General features: G+C 39.9%; 3 protein-coding genes across 3 annotated transcripts; 2 read left to right on the top strand and 1 right to left on the bottom strand.

The window, feature by feature from the left end:
* Positions 1–1,096: 1,096 nt before the first annotated feature.
* LOC147326664 (olfactomedin-like) lies at positions 1,097–9,979 on the top strand. Its single transcript, XM_086301998.1, has 5 exons — positions 1,097–1,318; positions 1,433–1,591; positions 6,096–6,308; positions 6,445–6,577; positions 7,966–9,979. The coding sequence occupies exons 1-5, from the start codon at positions 1,280–1,282 to the stop codon at positions 8,826–8,828; spliced, it is 1,407 nt and encodes a 468-aa protein (XP_086158124.1). The 5' UTR covers positions 1,097–1,279; the 3' UTR covers positions 8,829–9,979.
* On the top strand, positions 2,221–6,085 carry LOC147326665 (uncharacterized). Its single transcript, XM_086301999.1, has 3 exons — positions 2,221–2,319; positions 3,167–3,223; positions 4,181–6,085. The coding sequence occupies exons 1-3, from the start codon at positions 2,221–2,223 to the stop codon at positions 4,457–4,459; spliced, it is 435 nt and encodes a 144-aa protein (XP_086158125.1). The 3' UTR covers positions 4,460–6,085.
* Positions 9,980–11,488: 1,509 nt separating the features above from the next.
* On the bottom strand, positions 11,489–21,875 carry LOC147326663 (olfactomedin-4-like). Its single transcript, XM_086302655.1, has 7 exons — positions 21,754–21,875; positions 21,508–21,630; positions 21,221–21,439; positions 18,122–18,275; positions 13,014–13,241; positions 12,425–12,593; positions 11,489–12,345 (listed from the first exon to the last, which is right to left on the bottom strand). Exons 1-7 carry the CDS (start codon positions 21,805–21,807, stop codon positions 11,910–11,912), a joined length of 1,383 nt encoding a protein of 460 aa, XP_086158781.1. The 5' UTR covers positions 21,808–21,875; the 3' UTR covers positions 11,489–11,909.
* Between the last annotated feature and the right edge of the window lie 566 nt (positions 21,876–22,441).

Genomic DNA, 22,441 nt, shown 5'->3' with positions numbered 1-22,441 from the left:
ACTGCAGTCTTTCATCAAATTAATTAAATGATAGTATATTTTGTAATATTCTGAAAAGATTGTTATTAACCCTATGAGGTCTTCCATCATTGTTGATGAGCCCAAAAACCAATATGATTACTAAGTCATATACTATATTTTCAGAGAATAGTGACCTTTTTTTTCTTTTTGAAGAAACTGAAAGTGTTATAATATTGCATTGTATACCCTCTCCCTGGTTGTGAATATATAATGAGATTAAAGAATAAAACATATTAATAATAATAATAATAATAATAATAATAATAATAATAATAAATAAATAAAAATATACTGATCGGATTGTCACTGACCTTGATAGGTTAAACTGCAGTAGTAAGCAAGGTGAAAGCAGATGTAGCAGAAATCATAGTTTGTCAGGGGTTTTTTTTTAATGTAAAATAAATAAAAAGTAAGCAAAAATAATTGAGAATTAAGATTAGCAGCTCATGGTTATTTGCAATTTTGGCAATTCCAGGCTTCAGTTCCAGTTTAATTTATTAATGGGATTCTTTAATCCCATTAGTATCCTCTTCAGCACAGAGATGTTGACTCAATACAGGTTGTAGCCTCATTACACAGAGAAGCCTGTGCTTCCCTGAGCTTTACTCTATACTGTAGACTACATCAGCTGTTAATGCAATGGAATTAACAGCTGGATTTCTGAACAAGCATGGCATTATATCATAGTAATACATCACTGTAAATGCCCACTTTTTAAAGTTTAACTTTTTTCATTAGTCATAAAAATGTTCACTATAAAAAAAAAGCTAACGACTACAACCTGCAAAGGTATATATTATTTTTGAGTGTCTTTTTTAAGCAGCGTTTCAAAATTAGATTTTCATACTAACATATGATGAAAACTTAATTTCTACTGGATTTGTTGTTTTAAACATGAATTTAGCTTTAAAATCAGTGGGCAGTTCATTCCACTTTTATTATATAGTTAAAAATAAATAAATGAATGAGAAATCAACAGTTGAATGAAAAAAACGAAATAATCGTCTAAGGAAGACTGAAAAGGGGAAATGAGAGCCAGTAAACTAACAATGCATATAGAAAGCGGGAGGGGTCGTACAAAACGCCAGTTTGATGTTCTTAGTTGTGTCATTTGTCCAAGTGGTTTTAAGGCTGTGGAGCAACTTATCAGTGACAGGAAGCAAACTGGCAAATTCTGAGTTTGTTGTGAGTGAGTTTTTCTAAAGAAAACAGAAGAAGACCGTGTGTCAGTGTTGGTCCAGTCTCAGTTTCTCTAAAAATGCTGCAGCTGCTTCTATTGCTGCTGCTGTCAGCCACAGTAAGTCACACTTCTAGTCGATAAATTTAAAAAAGTATTATACGTAGTATTTTTTGTTGTTTGTTTACCATGTAAATAGACTTTAAGAATTTGTGCTCCTATTTGCAAAATCAGGCTGACAGCCAGAGTCAGCGAGTGTCGGGCTACAAGAAGGCAAATGCATGTGTGTGCCAGCTAAACTCCACCATGTGGGTGTTTCCTGCTCAGAAGTTTAAGTACGTGTTGGAGGAAGTTCACACCTGTGAAGAATCTCTGAATAACCTACAAGAAGAGGTAAGAACTCATCTATATGCTTTATTGTACTGAAGTAAGCTCTCAGGAACTAACGTTGTACTATTAAACAACTAAAATACAAGTAAAAATGAATCAATAATCAAGAAAACATTATTTAATAATTCATTAATTATTATTATCATAATGAATACTAAGTATGGGTATAATCAATCAATTGATATTTCATTATTTAAAGATAAACACTGTATCAAAGTTTTTTCATAACATTCATATATTATTTTAGATGCTGCTTGCAAAAGACTTGTCTTTGAAAATAAAATAAAAAGCTTGGCTTCACTGGCCTTTCTTACATATATCTTATCAGTTGGGGATTCAAATGTTTAAAATTATTGTTGTTATTCTTAATAATATGAGACTACACACACTCTAAAAAGTAATTAATGTGACCTTTAGTCATTACTTACATATATATGTTGTTGTGAAATGAAAAATCAAGTTCATAAATACTGTTAGACTTCCTAATTAAAATTTTTATTTTATTGAGTTCGGGTGACACATAAATTATGCCTCTTTACTCAATATATAATCGTGATTTGTCTGAATTTAAAATCTTCTTTTAATCAAAAAACAATATAATTTTAAGTTCTGTCGATGTAAAATACAACTTGATGATGTGTAAACAGCTCACAGTTCCCTTCTTCTACTCAAGCGGACATATTCAACAGCACGTGTTCAAGGTTTATCAAGAGCTGTGTTCGTCGCGAACGGTGAGTAATTTTATGCGAAATTACACATATTTGCAGTCGCTCTGGATTTTGTTAGTTTACTTTAAAACAACGACGTAACATACATAACATACATCTTAGCTTGCCCCCGCGTTTGTGTGTTTTAATATACACACAGCAGCTAATTCCACGATAGCATAAATTGTTGGGCTCTTTTTGGAAAATGTAACACTGACGTTACTCTAATGCAGACCACTGTAATTGTCTTATAATTATTAAAAGATAGCGGACGTTGTTAGCCCCGGCGCAAACTACTATGCTAACGTAGCTAGCCAAGCTAAGTTGTGTTCACTGTGATTTTATTTTTGAAATGTGAAATTTATTTTTTGAAGGGAAGCATTTTATGTTAGTAATTGTTAAGAAACGCTTCTAAATTTTCGTAACGTTACGGGGTGAAGTTCAACCCCATTGGCTTCTGCGCAGGAAGTGCGGTCGCCATTAGTCCGGTGTGTCTGTTGACCGCTAAGAGCGGTTCTTCACCGGCTGCTCGGCCTATTTTCACAGGTAAAAGACCAGACTTAAGTGCACTGTGCCGCATATGGTAGGGTAGTTAGTTTTCCAGCACCCAGTGTATTCAGGTCTATGTAGTTTTGAATGTTTGGTTCTAGCTCACACAGCTTTGACAGGTGAAACTTATTCACTGTATTGAAGACTCACAGGTGAAGTTGAAAATACCATCTTTTGTATTTTTGTGCAGGCACGACTTTCTGGTGTTATACACTGTCCTGGCGTTGCAGATCTAGGGGTTCCAGTTAAGACGTGGTCAGCCTTCTAAAGAAAGTGGGAATCTCACCGAAATATTCAGTTACTTTGCTGTGTTTCTTGCCAGGACAAAGGCTCAAACCATCATCTTTTCCTGGTATCGAATACCAAGGGACCTTCTGAAGTAAGCTTTAACAAGTAAGCTTGAATTGAGTAATTCAGAATCATGAATCATGCTGACTGCAAATGAAAAGTATGAATTGACATGAAGGATTTTCAGGAGCCGATTTAGACTTGGGACTACATTACGACAAAGCACTGCTGTAAGCCTCCACATGGTTATAACACAGCAGTTGAAGCCACTGCCGACCAGTGTCTATAAACCAACATGCTATTTGTGCAATATTTCTTCAACAAATCAAAGACCCATCCATTGTTACTGCAGCTTACTATGCTTGTATAGTAGTGGCTGTGTGTGTTTGTTTATGGAAGCTGGAGGCTTTTTCAACTGTTGCGTTATATCCATGCACCATGCAGTGGATGTTTACAGCGGTGTTTGTCGTAACTGCAATGTAGTCTCAAGTCTAAATCAGCTTCTGCAAATCTTCCGTGTTACTTTTGCACTTTTCATTTGCTGTGAACATGATTACTGAGCTCCCAAGAAATATTTGTTTTCATTACTGAGTCATTTTAATCACTTTTGCACACAACATGCTAGCACCTGCTATTCACTTACATTGTTTATGCTCTGCTAAAGCAAATGGATTGCTTCCGGATCAGGAGAATTAGTGTGCTGTTTACAAAAGGCTTGTTTCTCACTTTCTAACTGTGACAATATGGCAATAGATAAAATTTCACTTAGAAGTGGAATAACCCTTAAAAATGATTTATTAGATTTTCTTTTCAAAGTGGAAAAACAAAACTGTGAAAAACAAGACATTTTTTATTTTAAACGTTGGATTATGGTTTAATTTAGCTTTTAAAAATTACAGAATGACAAAGTAAAATCACTGAAAAACACAAAAGACAACCTGTTTTAGCTTATTTTCCTACCTGTAGTAGTTCATTCCCTTATGCACGTCATCCTGAAGTGCTTGAGCTATGTATTTTATACATCCTAACATTTTATTTCTCCTACAAGGATGAGGAGGAGCTCAACGCAGACCTTGCAATGCAAATCATGAAGATTGCTATCATTGGTGATGGGCCTGCAACCATCATCGTTGAGGGATCCAAGATCCTGGAGAGGATTGATGTTGCCAGATCCTGTGCTTTGATGATGGGCGTAATCTACGCTCTGAACCTTACCTATCCCAAGCAGCTGAAATTTACCTTTGAGGTATTTCAAAAGCTATGCCTTGAGCTTGATGGACAAAAAGCCAGCTCTAAAGTAATGAATCTTAAGTTTGGTATTTTCTAAGGCAGACTTGATAGACCATTCGTGAGTGAGTTTCACAAAAACCTTATTCCTGCATTTCTGGCACTACATCAATGTGTTTTACTAAATTTTAAAGCGCTGTTCTTAAGTCTTCTGAGTTAATGTTTTGCCGTGTCTTAAATGCTGTTATTTGCACATTTTTAAGGAATGCGTTTAATTTCTCCCATGACCTGTGTTCTGAGGGTACTGGTGTGTTTTAAAGTTTGTGTAATGCCCTCTTTAGCTGGCCTTAATCTTGAGGGTGAAAAGTCAAATATAGAAGAGAATCAAGAATACTTTGTAAGAGTGCTGACAAAGTTGAATGAAAGAAGCTTTGCTCATTTTATGTTTAAATTAGTGCATTTAATGTCTGCCTGTCATCTTTTGTTTTGATTCACTGTCACATGTTAAAGTAAAAAAAAAAAAGAGGATTCAAGTAGTAGCTTGTATTACAATTTTAATACACAGTTCCTTAAGTTTCAGCGGGCAATTTGTGTTCTAGGAAACGGAAGCCCACAAATCTTGCACTTCACACGCACGTTAAAGAATTGTGATGTTTGTTATTGTAATTAAATGGGTCTAACTCATTTGAATACATCTGTCTGAATTTCTATTCTTTCTGCGCACCAGGTACGAGTCCCTTAGCTGATGTCCAGGTATTTGGCATCACATCTGCCGCATTCAAACAAATACACACAACATCCATTTCTTTTTCTGAAGGTCATGACACAAGAGCACACACAGCGCATGTTAAGGCTGACCTTCGTTTGGGGAAAAAAGTGATCGACAAGTTTCTAAGGTCTTAGAACCTTGACTTCTTTGTGGGCAGGCACCACCATGCATGAGCCTGCCCACGCGGTAGTCATGGTTATAAGACACAGCTTTTGATCAAGGTTGTATTTTGGAGCGACTTAGCCTGCTGGGAAACAGGTAAATGCCCTTATAGAATCTCCTGTAGGACCAAAAAATTACTACACTGTAACCAAAATATCATATTTGACCAACATAAATACTATTTATGCCGACAGTTAAGTTCATTTTAATTATAAATGTGTTTTATTTTGATCAAAAAGTTACTTCACCATACATAAATATAATCTTGGATCAACTTAAATTCCTGTGTATTTGTTGACAATTATTAAGTTCATGTTACTCAGAATGTGTTTTTTTTTGTGGCCAAAAAGTAACTTCACTATACATAAAATTCACGTTGGATCAACTTAAATTTTTGTGTTCTAGTCGAAAATTATTAAGTTAATTTTACTTAAGAATGTTTTTAATTGTGGCCAAAAAAGCTACTTCACCATACTCAAAAATATTGCTTTGAATTAATGCTATTCTGCCAGAAGTTGGCTTAACTCAAAAATTCTAGTGGAAAACGTTAACATGCTTTTTTTATTTGAACCAATGTTTTATTTATTAGAGTGCAGCTGAGGTCCATGATCTCTTATCTTTCAACAGATGGATATCTATCTATAATAGAAAATATGTACAGTATTTTATAATATAGGGTAACCACTTTTTCTTTCCCCTCAAAATATTAACTTTTTAAAATTTGGATGTATTTTTTACATAGCTCGTATAGGAAAAAAAGCCATGTCTTTGAACAAAGGATTTTTTTTGTCTGCATTTCTTGCAGCTGACGTTCTCTAGCCAACGTCTCCCTCTGATCCAGGATCAGTTTACCAACTTTACGGCTCGGCTGGAGCCCTACAACTACCTGCACTCCCAGGGCCTGTATACAGAACTGTCCCTGCGCCAGCTGGGCCAGGAGCTCAGCCAGTTACAGGTGGACATCGATGTGGTCCACAGCCAGCTTAACAACTCCGAGACACAGAAACTCTCCAAAGAGGTAGAGCTAAAATAGCAAATGGCAGCAAAAAACAACAGAAAGAAAAGATTTAATGTTATACTATGTCAGGTCACATGTGACCTGTTGTGATGTAACAGAATTATCAATAGAATAATATTATATCCATTTCTGATAGGCTGATAGACTACATAAACATGTAAACAAGATGCAAACAATAGACACGCTTAACATGAAGACTGTGAAGGAGAAACTGCGCTACCTAAAGAATAATGTGGAGACCTGCAAGTCAATCCCCAAAGACTTCAGAGGTATGTGAGGTGTGTGTGTGTGTGTGTGTGTGTGTGTGTGTGTGTGTGTGTGTGTGTGTGTGTGTGTGTGTGTGTGTGTGCGTGCACATGTTTAGATATCTTTGTGATGACAGGAAATTGGCATGCTACTATATTTGTGAGGACCAACAGTCACTTATGGGAACAGAATGCCTGTTTGGCATTTTTGAGGTGCAAAATGTGATTTTAGTATCAGGGTTACAGTTCACACTCTGGGTCCACACACCTGAATCAAATGATTAGTTAATTACCAGGCCTCTGGTTGAGGAGGTAATTTAGCCATTTGACTCAGCTGTGTTGGATCAAGGACACATCTAAAACCTGCAGGACACCGGCACTTGAGGCCTGGAGTTCCATACCCCCAGTTTAGGCTATGGCTTAGGGTGAACGTGAGTGAGGGCCCTTTGGTGGCTTGGTTGATTTCCATGGACGGGCTGGCTTGGCAGGCACCTGATGCGCTGGTTGGGGCTTGGAAGGTGGTTGTGGACTGGCAGGCCGCGCAGGGCATTGACAGGCGAGACCAGGCTACTTTGAGATGAGACTAGATGAGACGTCAACCTCTGGCTGAATCGTGGCTGGACCATATATGCTCGGCTGAGCATACAGCTGGCACAAGAGGCTGCTGGCTAGGGTCTCCTGAACCCCCAGCTGGAGCATAAAGTTGGAGGCTGGGCTCTCATGTACCCCCAGCTCAAACATGAAGTTGCTGACTAGCCCTGTCTGACCCTCCAGCTGGCACAGCGGACCTGGGCAACCTCTGCTGAGCCCCCAAGTGGGAGTAGAAACAAGTACTTCTGGGGACCCAGAGCACACTGAGTCCTTCGACTCTGCCTCTGGATCCGACCCGGCCCATATTTTAGACCCACAGGAGTCTAGTTTGGTCTCACAGCAACCTGTCTCACAACAAACAGTTCTAGCTGGCATTAGAGCTGAAAATCCAGTCTCTACATTGTCTATAATAACAGAATTCCCAGAAAGTGAGAGAGGACAAAGACACAAGGGGAACCTACACAGACAAGGAGATTACACATTTTAAACAGAAAAAGGCTTATAAGCAAGGAGACATGGACGATAACGAGTCTAATATACTAGACTCAACTTCAACTAATACCAACTAATAATAACCCGAGAACTTTATATTATTTCATAAATAAGAAAAAATACAAAATAACTCAAAATGCTGGGTCACCGACCCAGCCCTCTGTCAGACCCAGTGCAGAGCCATCCCAGTCTAGAAATAAAAAGCTTCCCCTTTTCAAAGCAAGGATACACCTTAAGGGGATGATAAGTAATGATGATAAATGACAACAATTGACTGTATCTATATCATCATCTGCTTCAAAAACCTTCTGATCTTTCTATCTTTCCAGTTCAGGACAAGCACTGCGTCAGAGGTCTGATCACCAACATCAGTGACCCTATCACGACCAAAGTCAGTCCTCATGGTAAGAGCTATATCTCTGGTTCGTGGGGAAAACAAGCCCAGAACGAGAGCGAGGGGCAGAAGAACAGTTACTGGGTTCAACCTCTGCTCAGCAGCCACATCTGGGGTAACACTGTGCGCCTTTACCAAACCTACGAAGACTTCATGGCCTCAACAAACCACAGAGAATTTACCTTTGCTTCATCTTACAGTCATCCCAGCACAAATGAAGGTCCGAACGCCGTCCTGTATGGCGAGGCTCTGTATTATCACTGCTACCGCTCTGCAGACATTTGCCGGTACGACCTTGAGGCCAACGAGGTCAAACGGGTGACTCTTCCAGGCACCGGTGTGGGTTTCAACAACAAGTTCCCCTATTGTTATTACGATTGCCGGCTCAATAGTGATGTTGATGTAGAGGCAGATGAAACAGGACTGTGGGCTCTCTATGCCACTATAGGTAACCATGGTAACCTTGTGATCAGCCGCTTAGTTTGGGACAGCGAGGTGAAGAGTCTCAACGTGACACAGACGTGGGAAACGAGGCTGTTCAAGAAGGCAACGAGCAACGCCTTCATGGTGTGCGGTGTGATGTACGCAACTCGTTACGTTAATGAGTACCGGGAGGAGGTGTTCTACGCCTTCGACACAGCCACAGGCAAAGAAGACAACTCACTAGCAATACCACTGGAGAAGGTAGCTAAAGCAGTGGCTAGTCTGAGCTACAATCCCACCAACAAGCAGATCTACATGTACAACGATGGATACTTGCTGGCCTACCAGGCCCACTTCAGATCTGAAGCTTTGTAGCTAGTTATTGTCACATGACCAAGCCCCCCCCCCTCCAAAAAAAAACGCAATGGCTTTTTCTGTGCAACAGCAATCTTAGCAGATGTTGCAAATGCTGAAGATATATCATGTATGCTACATGCATGCTGCAAGAAAAAAAAGCAATGATTTAAAAAGTGCAGTTTAAGGACTATTTTATGCAACAGTGATGTTAGCTACAAATACCACAGATATGTCATGTATGCTGTAAAAACTGTTCTTATACTAATAATGTCATTTGGTTAAACTGAATGCAAACACCGGTTAGAACCATAATAAAGTCTTCAGTACCAAAAACATCAAGATTTTAACTATTTTGGGTTTACAGCTTCTAACATTACTGCTAACACTGTAGGGGTAGGTTTAAAAAATTGATTTTATCATAGAAATTGATTTTAGTTTGAATAATGTGATATTGATACCCAAAATCGATTTTTAAATGTAAATGTATTTTGCTAGAAACGGCAGAGTCTGAGGTTAAAGCTCACAAAACTGTTTCAATCATCAAACAGATAATGATGTAAACGGATTTTGCAAAAAGATGTAAATGCAAAGCATGCCCCCCCCCCATTCACCCAACGGGGACATGCCACTGGGTGCTGAAAGGCAACATCTCACAGATTCTGAAGCTGCAGGTTTCATCACTCTCCGACCAAAATTCACTGAACCAGCAGCAAAAGAAGATCAAGACTACGCTTCACGTTTGAAAAGGATTGTCACGAATTCTATCTTCCTCTTGCTGTTTTGCTTCCACCATGAGAAAATCACACTTCATGCACAGCTTTCTCTCTCTGAATGTACTAAAATTTCTGTTTTTTGCATTATTCACTTGCTTATTACGCACCAGTCTACCGTTGTGTAAAGTGCTGCTGCCCGCTACTTTTTTCTCCAAAACAGACTTCCGAAAAGAAGGGCCAATTTCTGCTGTTCAATACCAAAAAAAATTAAACTTTAATAATTATGCCAAATTATAAAACGCTTAGCTGTAGTCGCTAATAAAACCTCCTTAACTTTGCTCTGCTTCACTTCAGCATTAGGTAATGTTTATATGCTGATTCATGGTTTTCTTCAGTTTTTGATGTACTGCAAAATATTTTTAAGGTGTTTATCTGCTATAAAAAGCCAGCCAGAAAAATCTCCTTCATATTTGTTTGTGTTTTATTCTTAGGTACAATAATGGATTGCATTTATATAGCACTTTTCTAGACACTCAGGCCCCTCTGGCCAACACCAGTAGGCGGTAGGTGAAGCGTCTTGCCCAAGGACACAACGACCAGGACAGATAGAGCTGGGGATCGGACCGGCAACCTTCCAGTTACAAGATGTGACCTCTAAGGTCTCACAAGTGTTAGATTTATTTTTATATATATATAGATATACATAGATATAAAATAATGGATTTGTACTGATAAGATAAGATAAGATAAGATAAGATAAGATAAGATAAGATAAGATAAACCTTTATTAGTCCCACAAATGGGAAATATTTGGGTCACGGCAGAAAGTACAAATTTAAGAGCAGGTAATACTGCACATCAGGGAGACAGTTACAGTTGTGTATGGGATGTGTGTGTGTCTGTCTGCACGTGTGTGGCCATCTTCAGAGACCATGTTGTAGAGTCTGACATTAAGTTGGGAGGAAAGTCCTGCAAAATCTCTCCATCCCAGCCTGGGTGCCGCAGCCTGCCACTGAAGGAGCTGCTCAATGCTGTCAGAGTCTCTTGAATGGGGTGGGAAATGTTGTCTGACAGGGACGACAGCTTAACCACCATTCTCCTGTCACTCACCACCGCCACTGGGTCCAGAGGGCATCCTAGAACAGAGCTGGCTCTCCGGATCACCCTGTTCAGTCTCTTCTCTTCCAGCAGAGATGCTGCCGCCTCGGCAGACCTCACAGTAAAAGATGGCTGAGGCCACCACAGAGTCATAGGTCTTCAGGAGTGGGCCCTTCACTCCAAAAGACCTGAGTCTCCCCAGTAGGTACAGCCTGCTCTGCCCTTTCCTGTAGATAAATGATCAGAATTATAATATTTCCGTGAATATTGACTGTGTCAAAATTGAATCGAATCACTGGTGGAAATCAAAATACATTGCCCTATACCATTGGGACCACTTTGGATTTTACCTTCCATATCTGCTTCCATTGCTGCACATGGACATCCTTCTCCTGTCCTGGTTCTGCTGGAAGTTCCTTCCTGTTAAAAAGGAGTTTTTCCTTTCCACTGTCGCCAAATCACCTGCTCATGGGAGCGATATGATTGTTGGGGTTTCTCTGGGGTTTTTTTATATTATTATAGGGTTTTTACTTTACAATATAAACACAACAGCGTATCAGTTGAGTGTAGGCCATTGCACCTTGGTGGTCTGCGCTTGAATTATGAACTATAAAATGTGTAATATCAGATACTTGAAGAATAATTTTTAAATGTTACACAATGTTAAGGTTAGTCAGTGTAAATGCTGGAGAATATTTCACAAATATCTCCATAAACAATGTAAATGGTAGATACCATTAGAAAGTAGGAATGTTTTTATTCATGTGGCCATTTAAAAAAAAATTGTCTGTAAAATTAATCATAGATTAGTTTTCTGCATTCAGAAAAAAGAGGATTTTTATGTCACGCATGGAAAGAGCCAGTACTTAGAGTAATACACTGGTACAACAACTAACGAGTTGATAATCAGTTTGAATTTAATTTAGTTATTTAGATAACTGCTACGCTAATGTCACTGCAAGGATTTCTCCACAAATGTCAGAACAACAATCGTGTAACTTTTATGAGAATATGACATTTGTATGTTTACATAAAAAAAAATATAATAACATAGTTAGACTGACTCTGAACATTAAAACCACTACACTGGAAATATTGATTTTATTGAATAAAGAGAGTACAAGGCAACAATGAACTATTTATTTACACTGGTAGAATTAGATTAATGGAGAAATACATTGTTTATGAAATGTGATGCATTAAACATGAAACATCTTGAGAAAAAACTGTTTTGAATTCAGACTTTTATAGAGATCAATCAATTTTGCAGAAATGAAACAACATCAATTTACCCAAACAACACCTTGTAGGAAACCATGTTGGAGTCACAGTAAGCATGCAGCATCTGGTCCACAGGGCTGTAATTTAGGCTTTGAATGTTGGTAGACATCTTGTTCATGAAGATGCCAATGTTGAACTTCTCCTGTCCCGTCACGGTGTTGAATGAGTAAAAGATCTCCTCGACCTCCTTGTTAATGTAACGTGTCGCATAGAGAACGCCACACGCCATGAAGGTGTTGGTCACTGCCCGCTTGTAGACTGAAGTGCGCCAGGTACGCCTAAGTGTTGGTGTTTCACCCTCCTCTAGCTTGGAGAGAACCAAGTTGCCAAAGTCCTGAGTGGTGGTGTAGACCACCCAGACACCAGACTCATCTGTTGCCAGGTCCAGGTCAGTGTATGGGTAGCATTCCTCAAGATGGCAGAAGTTACCTTTTGAGTTGTACCTGGTTAACAGAGGATAGCAGTGAAAGTTTCTGTCATAGTTATTCTTTAAACTAACATTTTCAAAGTTGAGTAACAAACCTGGTGCCTTTTGGTAGTTGTAAGGTTGTGACACTTTTAGTGGTGAGATTAAATCGACAAACATAATCTTGGTTGTAACAGTTGTAGTACAAAGCCCCTCCATACAGAACATTATTTGGACCCTGGATAGTGTTGGTAGTTGGGTTTGAGGAGTGGATCTGGACGTTACCTGAAGAAGAAAAAGGAGGAATAAACGTATGTTAATAGTTTAAAACTATAATTTGCTTCACAGAAATGTGCCAGTAATTAAAACAATCGTGCACTTTACTTTATTCCACTTTAAGTAAGGAAAATGTCAGTGTTCTCTTATAATATTAAAGAGTAAAGTCACTTTTATTGTGGTCTGCATAATTCAATTTTAGGTACAGTTGGGTATTGTAGTTACCTAGCAAACTTTAAACGGTCCTTTCCATACACATTCAGTAACCCAACGTACAACAAACCTCCAGGTTAATTTCTTTCTTTCTTGGAAATTCAAATGATTCAATAAACTACTAATTTACCAACTTCAGTGTGATCCCAGTATAAACAGTAAGGGTTTTTTACATTTCGTAGGGGAATAAACAAAGAGAAGCGAGCAGTTCCTTACCTGGGACGCTCACTCCAATGATGAGAGAACTCAGACTGCTGTAAAGACGAACATAGTGGGCATATATATTACTGGAAGTCAACATGACCAGCCAATACCAGCTCTCTTTGCCTTTCTCTGGTCTGGGATCACGACCCCAGGCTCCGTAAGCATACGAGCCAGGATATTCTCCTTTTGTGTAGACCTTTGGCTCAGTAACATTAACAAGCCGGCTGCGTGCACAGGTACCTGAGGGGAAATGTATAGTGTGTGTTAGCTGTTCTCCGTGAGGCTACTTTTATGGAGGAAATGCATATTATAACAGGCCTTTTAAATTTATTTATATGACAAACTAGAAATTCTTTTATCAATGCATGCTGGGGTTTATTCATCATATAACGATTGAGCTTTCTTTTACTGCAACTACTTTAAAGTAATAATTGTTATTATTATATTATTTATTAAATGAATTCGGTTCAATTCATGATAGCTTGTGTAACTACCTTTTGAACAAATAACTTGAATTAATGATTTTCTGTATGACATTATGTGTTTCTTTCATCTTGTCGACTTCTTCTTTGCAATGTTGCAAAGCTCTCTGAAGGACCCAGCCAAGCATCTAAGTTCGGTTGAGGTTGGGACCTAGCCTTTTACTTCACATATTTTTATTTGAGGTTGTATTTACCTAATTTTAAAGCTTATTGATAGCCATGTTTATCAGTGCAAGTGATTCCTTGTTGCTATTTGAATCCAATTTCAATGCACTGATTGGATTCTTTCATCAGCTGACACAGGCGATCGAGATGATTGATTACTCTAGTGAAAGGCAATGGATAATTAATGGATCCTCACCACATGCAGCTGAGCACTTTTTCTCACATTTGTTTCAGCTTTTCTGACTCAATGACAGATCAAGATTTGGTCTTATTAAGAACTTCACCTATTTTGTATTTTCAATTCAACTGAGTCCTTAATTTTTGTCATCTTTAGAAGTTTAAGGAGCTTGGAAAGAAAAGCGTCTGGACTTCTTTGAGTTGCTTGAAGACGTTTCACCTCTCATCCGAGAAGCTTCTTCAGTTCTAAGGGTTAAATGGTGGAGAGTCCCAGATTTAAACCCAGTGGGAGTTTCCCCCCACAGAGGGGCAAAGGACCCCCTGATGATCCTCTACTTAATCACATGAGCCAAGGTGTGAAAGCAGGTGTGGGTCACAATCAGCCAGGGTTTCGGGTGAGCTCATTGTGAAACCTGGCCCCACCTGATCATGTGATTTCCTGAGGTCAGATGGCCCAGGATGTGAGTGGGCGTTAAGGCGTCTGGGAAGGGATCTCAAAACTGGATTATAGATGGCAGAGAGTTGGTGTCGTAAACCACCGCCTCTGTTCAAAGATGGTCGTTCACAGTGGACGTAAATGGCTTCTTTCACTCCTCTTTCAGACCATCTGTCCTCTCTGTCCAAAATGTGAACATTGGCATCCTCAAAAGAGTGACCTTTGTACTTAAGATGCAGATGAACTGCTGCGTCTTGTCCCGTGGAGGTGGCTCTTCTATGTTGTGCCATGAGCTTGTGAAGTGGCTGTTTGGTCTCTCCGATGTAGAGCTCTGGGTATTCCTCGCTGCACTGTACAGCAAACACCACATTGTTAAGTTTTTGTTTAGGAGTTTTGTCTTTCAGGTGAACCAGTTTCTGTCTGTGTGTGTTGCTGGGTCTGAAATACACTGGGATGTCATGCTTGGAGAAAACTCTCCTGAGTTTCTCTGATACACCGGCTACATAGGGGATGACAATGTTGTTGCGTCTGTCTTTCTTATCCTCCCTCCCTGGTGTCTGATCTTCTTTCCTGTGCCTCTTTGCTGACTTTATAAACGCCCAATTAGGATAACCGCATGTTTTAAGTGCTTCCTTTACATGTGTGTGTTCCTTCTTTTTCTCTTCAGGCTTAGAGGGAACATGTTCTGCCCGATGGTGTAGGGTCCTGATTACCCCAAGTTTGTGTTGCAGAGGGTGATGGGAGTCAAAGAGGAAGTACTGGTCCGTGTGTGTGAGCTTCCGGTAAACTTCAATGTTGAGGTTGCCATTCTCTTCAATGTGCACAGCGCAGTCCAGGAAAGGCAAACAGTTATCCTTTGTGTCTTCCCTGGTGAACTTGATGTTTTTATCCACGGCGTTAATGTGCGCAGTGAAGGATTCCACTTGTCTTTTGATTTTGACGCAGGTGTCGTCTACATATCTGTACCAGAGGCTGGGTACTCTCCAGAGGTGGGTAGTAACGAGTTACATTTACTCCGTTACATTTACTTGAGTACGTTTTTGAAAAAAATGTACTTTTAAAGTACCTTTTTTGCACGGTACTTTTTACTTTTACTTGAGTACATTTGTGAAGAAGAAACGGTACTTTTACTCGGTACATTAACGGTACATTTGCACAATTCGAGTCGTTACTTTAAAACAAAAATAAAAATTTGTTTAACACATTAGATAACATGCTGCCAGTGGAGTTTTTACCAATGAGATGTGGCCATGCAGTCACATGACCAGTTTGAAACTGTGGCGGGCAGAGCGGCCCAAGCGTTTCAAAGTAGCGGACACACGGAAAGAAGAAACATGAAAACATGGCAGAGTCTACGCTAGAGCTGAAGAGAACACCCTTGGCCTCATATACAAAGAATGTTTTGCTTAAAAGCAGAACAAAGGAACAGCTATGTCTTCAGTGTCGGTGTCTTCAGTGAGAGCCAAAACAAACCAACTTTTCAGCGTGAAACAACTCAACTCGTGTAACCTGAGGAAACGGTAAGTTTTCTCTAAATATCTTTTTAGCTCTGGTTAGCTGGACGTCAGTCTTATGTTACAGCAGCTGTCATATTTTCGGCGCTATGTTGTAGTGAGATAAGTTTGTGGGTGTTTTGTGCAGCTTCGGCTGTCCTGTTAACTGCTCGCTGGTTAGCTAACATGACCTATAAGCTAACAGCTAGCCTGGTTAATGATGCTAGAGTTCAACGCGCATGCAAACAGCTCGTCTCTACTGCTTTAACTGTTAAAACAGAAGGCAATACTGCGGCTGACAAGGTTTAATATGTGAAACAGCAGCTTGTTTAGTTTAAACGGTCTACATTAAGCTGGGCAAACACTGTGCGATTTTTTTCAGTCACGTTATTCAGCTCCTGCTCAAACTGTACAATTGAATCTCAGGGGTTAGAAGTTCATAGGTCACGATGCAGGGCCTGACACTCTGATGCGACCTGAGTGCTCAAACTGTGCGTCCATAACATGAAGCTTATCATACAAAACCTGTCACTCGCTCTCCCTCTCTCTGTCTTTTACTCACACAGACACACACACACACACCATCAACTTTGCTAAATTACTAATGAAAAACATTGACAAGGCAGCTGTGATTGAGCAGCAATGTCCATCCAACTCTTTTCATGGTTGTTGTAGTCGTGATAATTTTGTGAGGCTACATTGAAAAGCCTCAGATACGTAAGCGTAGAGCTGCCACCCAGGCAAAAGAAAAATAGAGCTATATCACGTTATAACGTGAAAAGTATATTGTTCTAACAACCTCACAACCAATGTGATATTATGTGATATTATATTGTTCAGATATAATATGAATGTGATATTATATTGTTCAATAGAGCTATATCACGCTATAACGTGAAAAGTTTATTGTTCTAACAATATACTTTTCACGTTATAACGTGATATAGCTCTATTTTTCTTTTGCCTGGGTGGCAGCTCTACGCTTAGGTACTCGGATGAGCTTGCCTCATCCTACAAGTTGTGCCTCCATCTCTTGTGTCCAGATCACATGCTGCACTGCCGTGCTGCTCCACCTTTTCTCTTTCATTTCTGTGTTTGTGCGTGCGCAGTGTGACAGACTGTGTTGAGGGGCGACAGGATTTCAAACAGGTTTGATTATCATGCGACCGTACGATTGATGATTGGGAGCTGGTTGTGAGGTGTTAACTGCTTATCGTTACCCCATGTATACTACATGATGCACACACGATAAAGGCAAAACACGGGCCGATCCCCAAAACGGTTGCGCGACTGAAAAATCGGTTCAAAATGGGCCAAGAATTGCACAGTGTATGGCCAGCTTTTGGAGGCTAGCTCCAAACAAACATCTGCAGCTTGGCAGCACAATAAGCCCCGACCTAATTCTTTTGCAAACGTTACATCTTTCCACGGGTCTCCACTTCATCAGACATCACCTAGACTCAGAACTGGATGAGGCCAGCACAAACAGCGGCCTATTCGACGAAGATGATGGATCCATGGGGTCAGGAAAACCAGAAAAGGCGGGTAAAGGCGGTGATATGTAACGCGGTCAGTGATTTTGTCCCTTTCAAGGTCTTGAAAACTTTCTTTTTGTAGCTGCTTGTGGGGTCTCGCTTTAAGGCTTCGTAGGTATTGTTGTCACTGATATAGTGATGTTGTGGTCTTTGCTCAGGAAAGCAACGGCCTTCTTTTCTTGTAATGTGAGGTTAGACGGAGGGACTTTGGCACTGGAGAGGGTGGCGGAGACTTTCATTCTGATTTGCTCTGCTTCTGTCTGTGATGATTTGTTAATCCGTATGGCAGTTTCTGTGGCTGTGATGAGGTCCACTATGGGCAACTGTTGCGGAACAATGGCAAAATTGAGTCCTTTGGCTAATACTTTGTTTTCAGGTTCAGTGAGATTCCGGTCTGAAAAGTTCTTCTCCCATTTTTCCTGACTGTCCTCAGGTGTGTGTTCTTCTCTGAGTTGTGTAGATTCAGACTGGGGAGTGGGTGTTCAAGCAACTCAAAGAAGTCCAGACGCTTTTCTTTCCAAGCTCCTTAGACTACGATGACCTGGATGACTGAGAACCTTCACAGACATCTTTAGAAGTTATTTTCTTCAGTGATCTTCTCCATATTTATCTTATCTTACATTAGCTTAGTTAAGCTTACCTTGGCTTAATGTAAAGATCAGTCAAGTTGGTATGGACACAAATGATTTCATGCTACTAGGCAATATGAATTTACAAGAAAAGATTATTAATTGCTCCAACCCTCAATAATTGGTTCCCACCCCCACCAGGAAAAGAGAAACAAATAAACAATCTTTTTTTTTTTTTTTTAAAAACTGCTTGATTGACTCACCCTGTGGAGGCTCAGTGGGTGCGACAGTAGTGTTCAGTTTTTCGCTGCACTTGCGTAGATCAACCTTCAGAGCAGCAATGGCTTGTTGTCCCTTTATCACCTGCATGGTGTCGAACTTCTCCAGCTCTTGCATCTCTGTTTTCAAGTTCTCCAGCTGAGACAATTTTGGATTGTTTACAAAATCATGAAAAGAGCAACAGGCATCAGTTAAAAATCTATTTCTATATCTATTTTACAATTTTTTTGTACAATTTATTTAAACAATTACTAAATGCAACAACAAATGAATGTCTGTTTAGCTTGCATTTAATCCCAAAAATTTTAAATGTATCAGATATAGATTTGTGGGGTGTAGAATTAATGTTTTATCTTTAAGGCTCATGTACACCCATTATCTTATATTACACAATTACCTCATAATTTGTATCATGCATTTATGTTGTATCCTTCATCGCAAACCGATATGCATTGCAGAGTAATTTGGGATTTAGACTGCTACACTCAGATACTAAGACATAAACAGAGTGAAGCCTTCTTTTCTGAGGAATGTGTGAGGGCGATGGTCTACCTGGACTGGTGGCCCTAATTGAAAGGTAGTCACAATTGCGGTTACTGAGGCTACAGTCTCCACTGCCTCCGTGGTGGGTATGCATGTGAAGCGAGAGACTACATCAAAGAACACCATGGTTTCATCTGGATCCAGGGTAAATTTCTGGACCTTGTCGGTGTAATCGGTGGAGTTCTTGATGTGATACAGGGTGTTCTCCCCACACAACACAATGCACTACCAGATGAGCTGAATGAGTTCTACGCTTGTTTCAATACCCTAAACACCAACCAACACAGAGGGATTCTACCAGTAGAGGCAGCTCTTCACTCACTGTGACTTTGACTGAAGTATGCAAGGTTCTGAGGAGGACTAACCCCCGAAAAGCAGCCGGTCGTGACAACATCCTAAGCCATGCTTTGAGGGTCTGCTCTTCGGTGAGGTGTTTACAGACATTTTTAATTTATCCCTCATCCAGTCAGCTGTGCCCACATGCTTCAAGTCAACCACCTCCCCAAGAAAAACAACATAACCTGTATGAACCTGTAATGAAGTGTTTTGAGAGGATAGTCCCATATCAAAGATACCATCCCGGACACACTAGATCCTCTGCAATCCTCTGCATATGGTAAGAACCTTTCTACCGAAGACGCCGTTAATGCAACCATCCAAACAGCCCTTTCAGACCTCCAAAATAAGGACACCTACATTCAAATGCTGTTTACAGACTAGAGTTTTGCATTCAACACCATCATTCCAAACAGACCGTTGGGAAAGCTCTCCACTCTTGGACTGACACCCTCCCTCTGTTGCTGGGTCCTGGACTTCCTCACTAAGATACTCAATGGTGTAAAGATAGTGAGCACAGGGATCCCCCAAGGCTATGTGGTCAATCCACTCCTGGACACCCTTTTCACCCAGAACTGTGTCTCTTCCCAGTACAACACCTCCATCATTAATTTTGTTGATGGGAGATGATCATCATGATGACTAAGGAGATGATTGTTGACCCGAGGATGAGGAGAGACCAGCACGCCTCACTATACATCAACGGGACTCAGGTGGAGACGGTGAAGACATTCAAATCTCTTTGTACCCACATCAGTGAGGATCTCACCTGGACCCATAACACACAGCAGATCATCAAGAAGGTTCAACAACAACTCTTTTATCTAAGAAAGCTGAAAAAATTTGGATTACCCTCCAAACTGCTCAGCAACTTTTACAGATGCACAGTGGAGAGTATTCTGACAAACTCCGGGAATGGAAATAACACCATTCAGGAAAGGAAGGCTCTCCAGCGTGTCTCTAAAATGGCGCAATTCATCTGCGGAGTACCCTTGCCATGCTTAGAGTCAGTTGGGGTTTATTCTAACTTATTTCAGTTATTTTTTTATTTAGTTGTTTGTAGGGAACTTGCAAAATGACAATTTCATTGCTCAGCGTAAGCATTTGTGTTTTGCAGTGTATATGACAATAAACTTCTTAAATCTTGAATAATTCTTTGATAGCCCATGTGTTTAAAGCTGTTTGAGATATTGTACTACCCATAAAAACAATAACCTGGGTTAAATGTATGTCTTTGTTCATTGTTGTTCTTGCACTTTCTTTCTGATTTTCCTCCTTAAGTCTTTGTCTGAGAATTGCACACCTCCGGTAAACTGGAAGTGAACAGCGCAGAGGAAAAGTGAAGACAAAGTAGTAAGAAATGGTCTATTCATTAGAGTGCGACACCGTTTGTGCAAAGAGGATACTACAGGTAAAAAAAATTAGTGCCAACTAGTGGCAGGACTGAGCTCAAGTGCTATCTGGCTCCATCTGGTGGAAGGAGGGGGGGTCTGCAGAATCTTGGAATCTTCTGGTGACAATAACAACAATGTGTCAAACGATGATTAAAGGGAAGCTAAGCTCCTTAGACTACGATGACCTGGATGACTGAGAACCTTCACAGACATTGTGTTGTGTAAAATCTTAAATAAAATTGCAACCACCAGCTGAGCTCGTCTTTTGAAGTGAGATTTATCAAAAGAAAAAGAAAAACACTGCAGAAAACGTTTTTTAGGAAGGACACCGCCCTGAACTATTTTATACCTCCCCAAACACTCTCAAACAAAGAACATTCCTCATTCTCAAGGTAACTGAGGCCAGAAAAGCAGCTCTAGATGGCTCCACTCTGGTCCACCTTTGCCGACAAGCTCACCTCCACCATATCAAGGCACAATTCTTGAGCAACCACCCATGCAAGCCTCACTCATGGTGGACAGATGTGGAGTTTTAGAAGAGAAGGGAGCTGCACTACCACATTGTTTTTACTGCATTTTTTTTTACCAGATTCAATAAAAGTGTTTACTGCTTTTCTCTTTGAGCCACAGGTCCATGGTGCCATGTAAGCCAAATTTGAAATTGCAACCGTCTAATAATAAATTGTGAAAACGTATAATATGAGTGTTTTTCACTTTTCTCATGAAAACACTCAGCTGGGACAAAGATACAGTGATGTAGTAATCTTTAGAATGATGTCAGCATTTTGCAGCATGTGGTTGTGAATCTACCTGTTTAGTGGCGTTAGCAGTGAGGATCTGGTGTTTCTGGGTGGTGCTGTTGAGCTTGTCAATCAGCTGCTTGATCTCAGTCATTTCATTCTCTATAACATACAAGCTGAGAACTCCATACAGCTCTCCGTCATCCTCCTTCTCCAGGATCAGCACATCTTTGTTCAGCTGGGAGAGGCGATGCTCCAACCCCAGCAGCAGACTCTCCAGCTCCACAGTCTGCAGAGGCAGCAGTGATTAACCAGGAATGGAGACAAACAGTATGAGAGCTTTAAAAGACTAGTTACCTTCTCTGGGGTGATGTTGCTGTTGCAGTCTGATACATTGGTTTCAACTATCCTGAGTTTTTCATGAGGGAATGCCTTCTCTGAGTTATTCAGCTCACATGCACATGTTTCTAGTGGAGACACCTGAAAGATAGATTAACTGGCAAGTGAAATAAGCAGAACATCACATTTAGTGGTATTTTACATTTTTTACTTAATAGAAAATAGATATTTTTTCATTGAAATGAAGTCTTCAGTATTTCTTACCTGTTGGGTGAATGTGAGCAGAGCCCACAGTGGAATGATCATGTACAGCTTCATGGTGAATCAGAGAGCAGAGCTGAACAAAACCCTCTCTAAAGTGTTTGATTGTGGCACTGGGACTGCAGCAGCACCTTCTAACTTGCAAACACTCCCACTATCCTGTGGATATGAGGAAGTGGATGTGGGTGTGTTTGCATTTTTATCCATCGCTTTGTTTTCTCTATTTTCTGATTTGGATTACAGCAACACCGAGAATTTGCACTTAAGCATGGGAAATGACAGTAAAAGCATCTTCAGCTATACAAAATAAATATCTCACATTTAATAAAGTACCAAATAACAGCTAAAGGATTCAAACTCTGAGTCACTGTTAAACCTATGGTCTATGTGTGATGAGAGGAAGATGCAAACCAATCCAAAAGCTGTGAACAGTGACTAATGGATGTATTTTATTCATTTTTTTTTTTTTTTTTGTTATTTTTTCATGAAATTCTATCAGGAAAAGAAAGTCATGGTCATACACTAAATGAACTATTTGAATTTTATAGTTAATTCTGGGTTTTGTTATTCATACAGTGTGTTAGCCACTACCACATTTTGGTGCACACTAAGCTCTTTTAACTGTATCACATATAAATGTACAGTCTTGTGCAGACTTTCTTCTCGTCTCAGACAGTCCCAGACACTGACA

The sequence above is a fragment of the Aulonocara sp. 'chitande type north' Nkhata Bay genome, linkage group LG7 (genome assembly GCF_057382095.1).
Source record: "Aulonocara sp. 'chitande type north' Nkhata Bay isolate Kocher_YH1m ecotype deep benthic linkage group LG7, A_spYH_male_GT1.1, whole genome shotgun sequence".
Classification (NCBI taxonomy): domain Eukaryota; kingdom Metazoa; phylum Chordata; class Actinopteri; order Cichliformes; family Cichlidae; genus Aulonocara; species Aulonocara sp. 'chitande type north' Nkhata Bay.
Note: the sequence above shows the minus strand (reverse complement) of the source record. Positions and strands in the feature narration are given on the sequence as shown.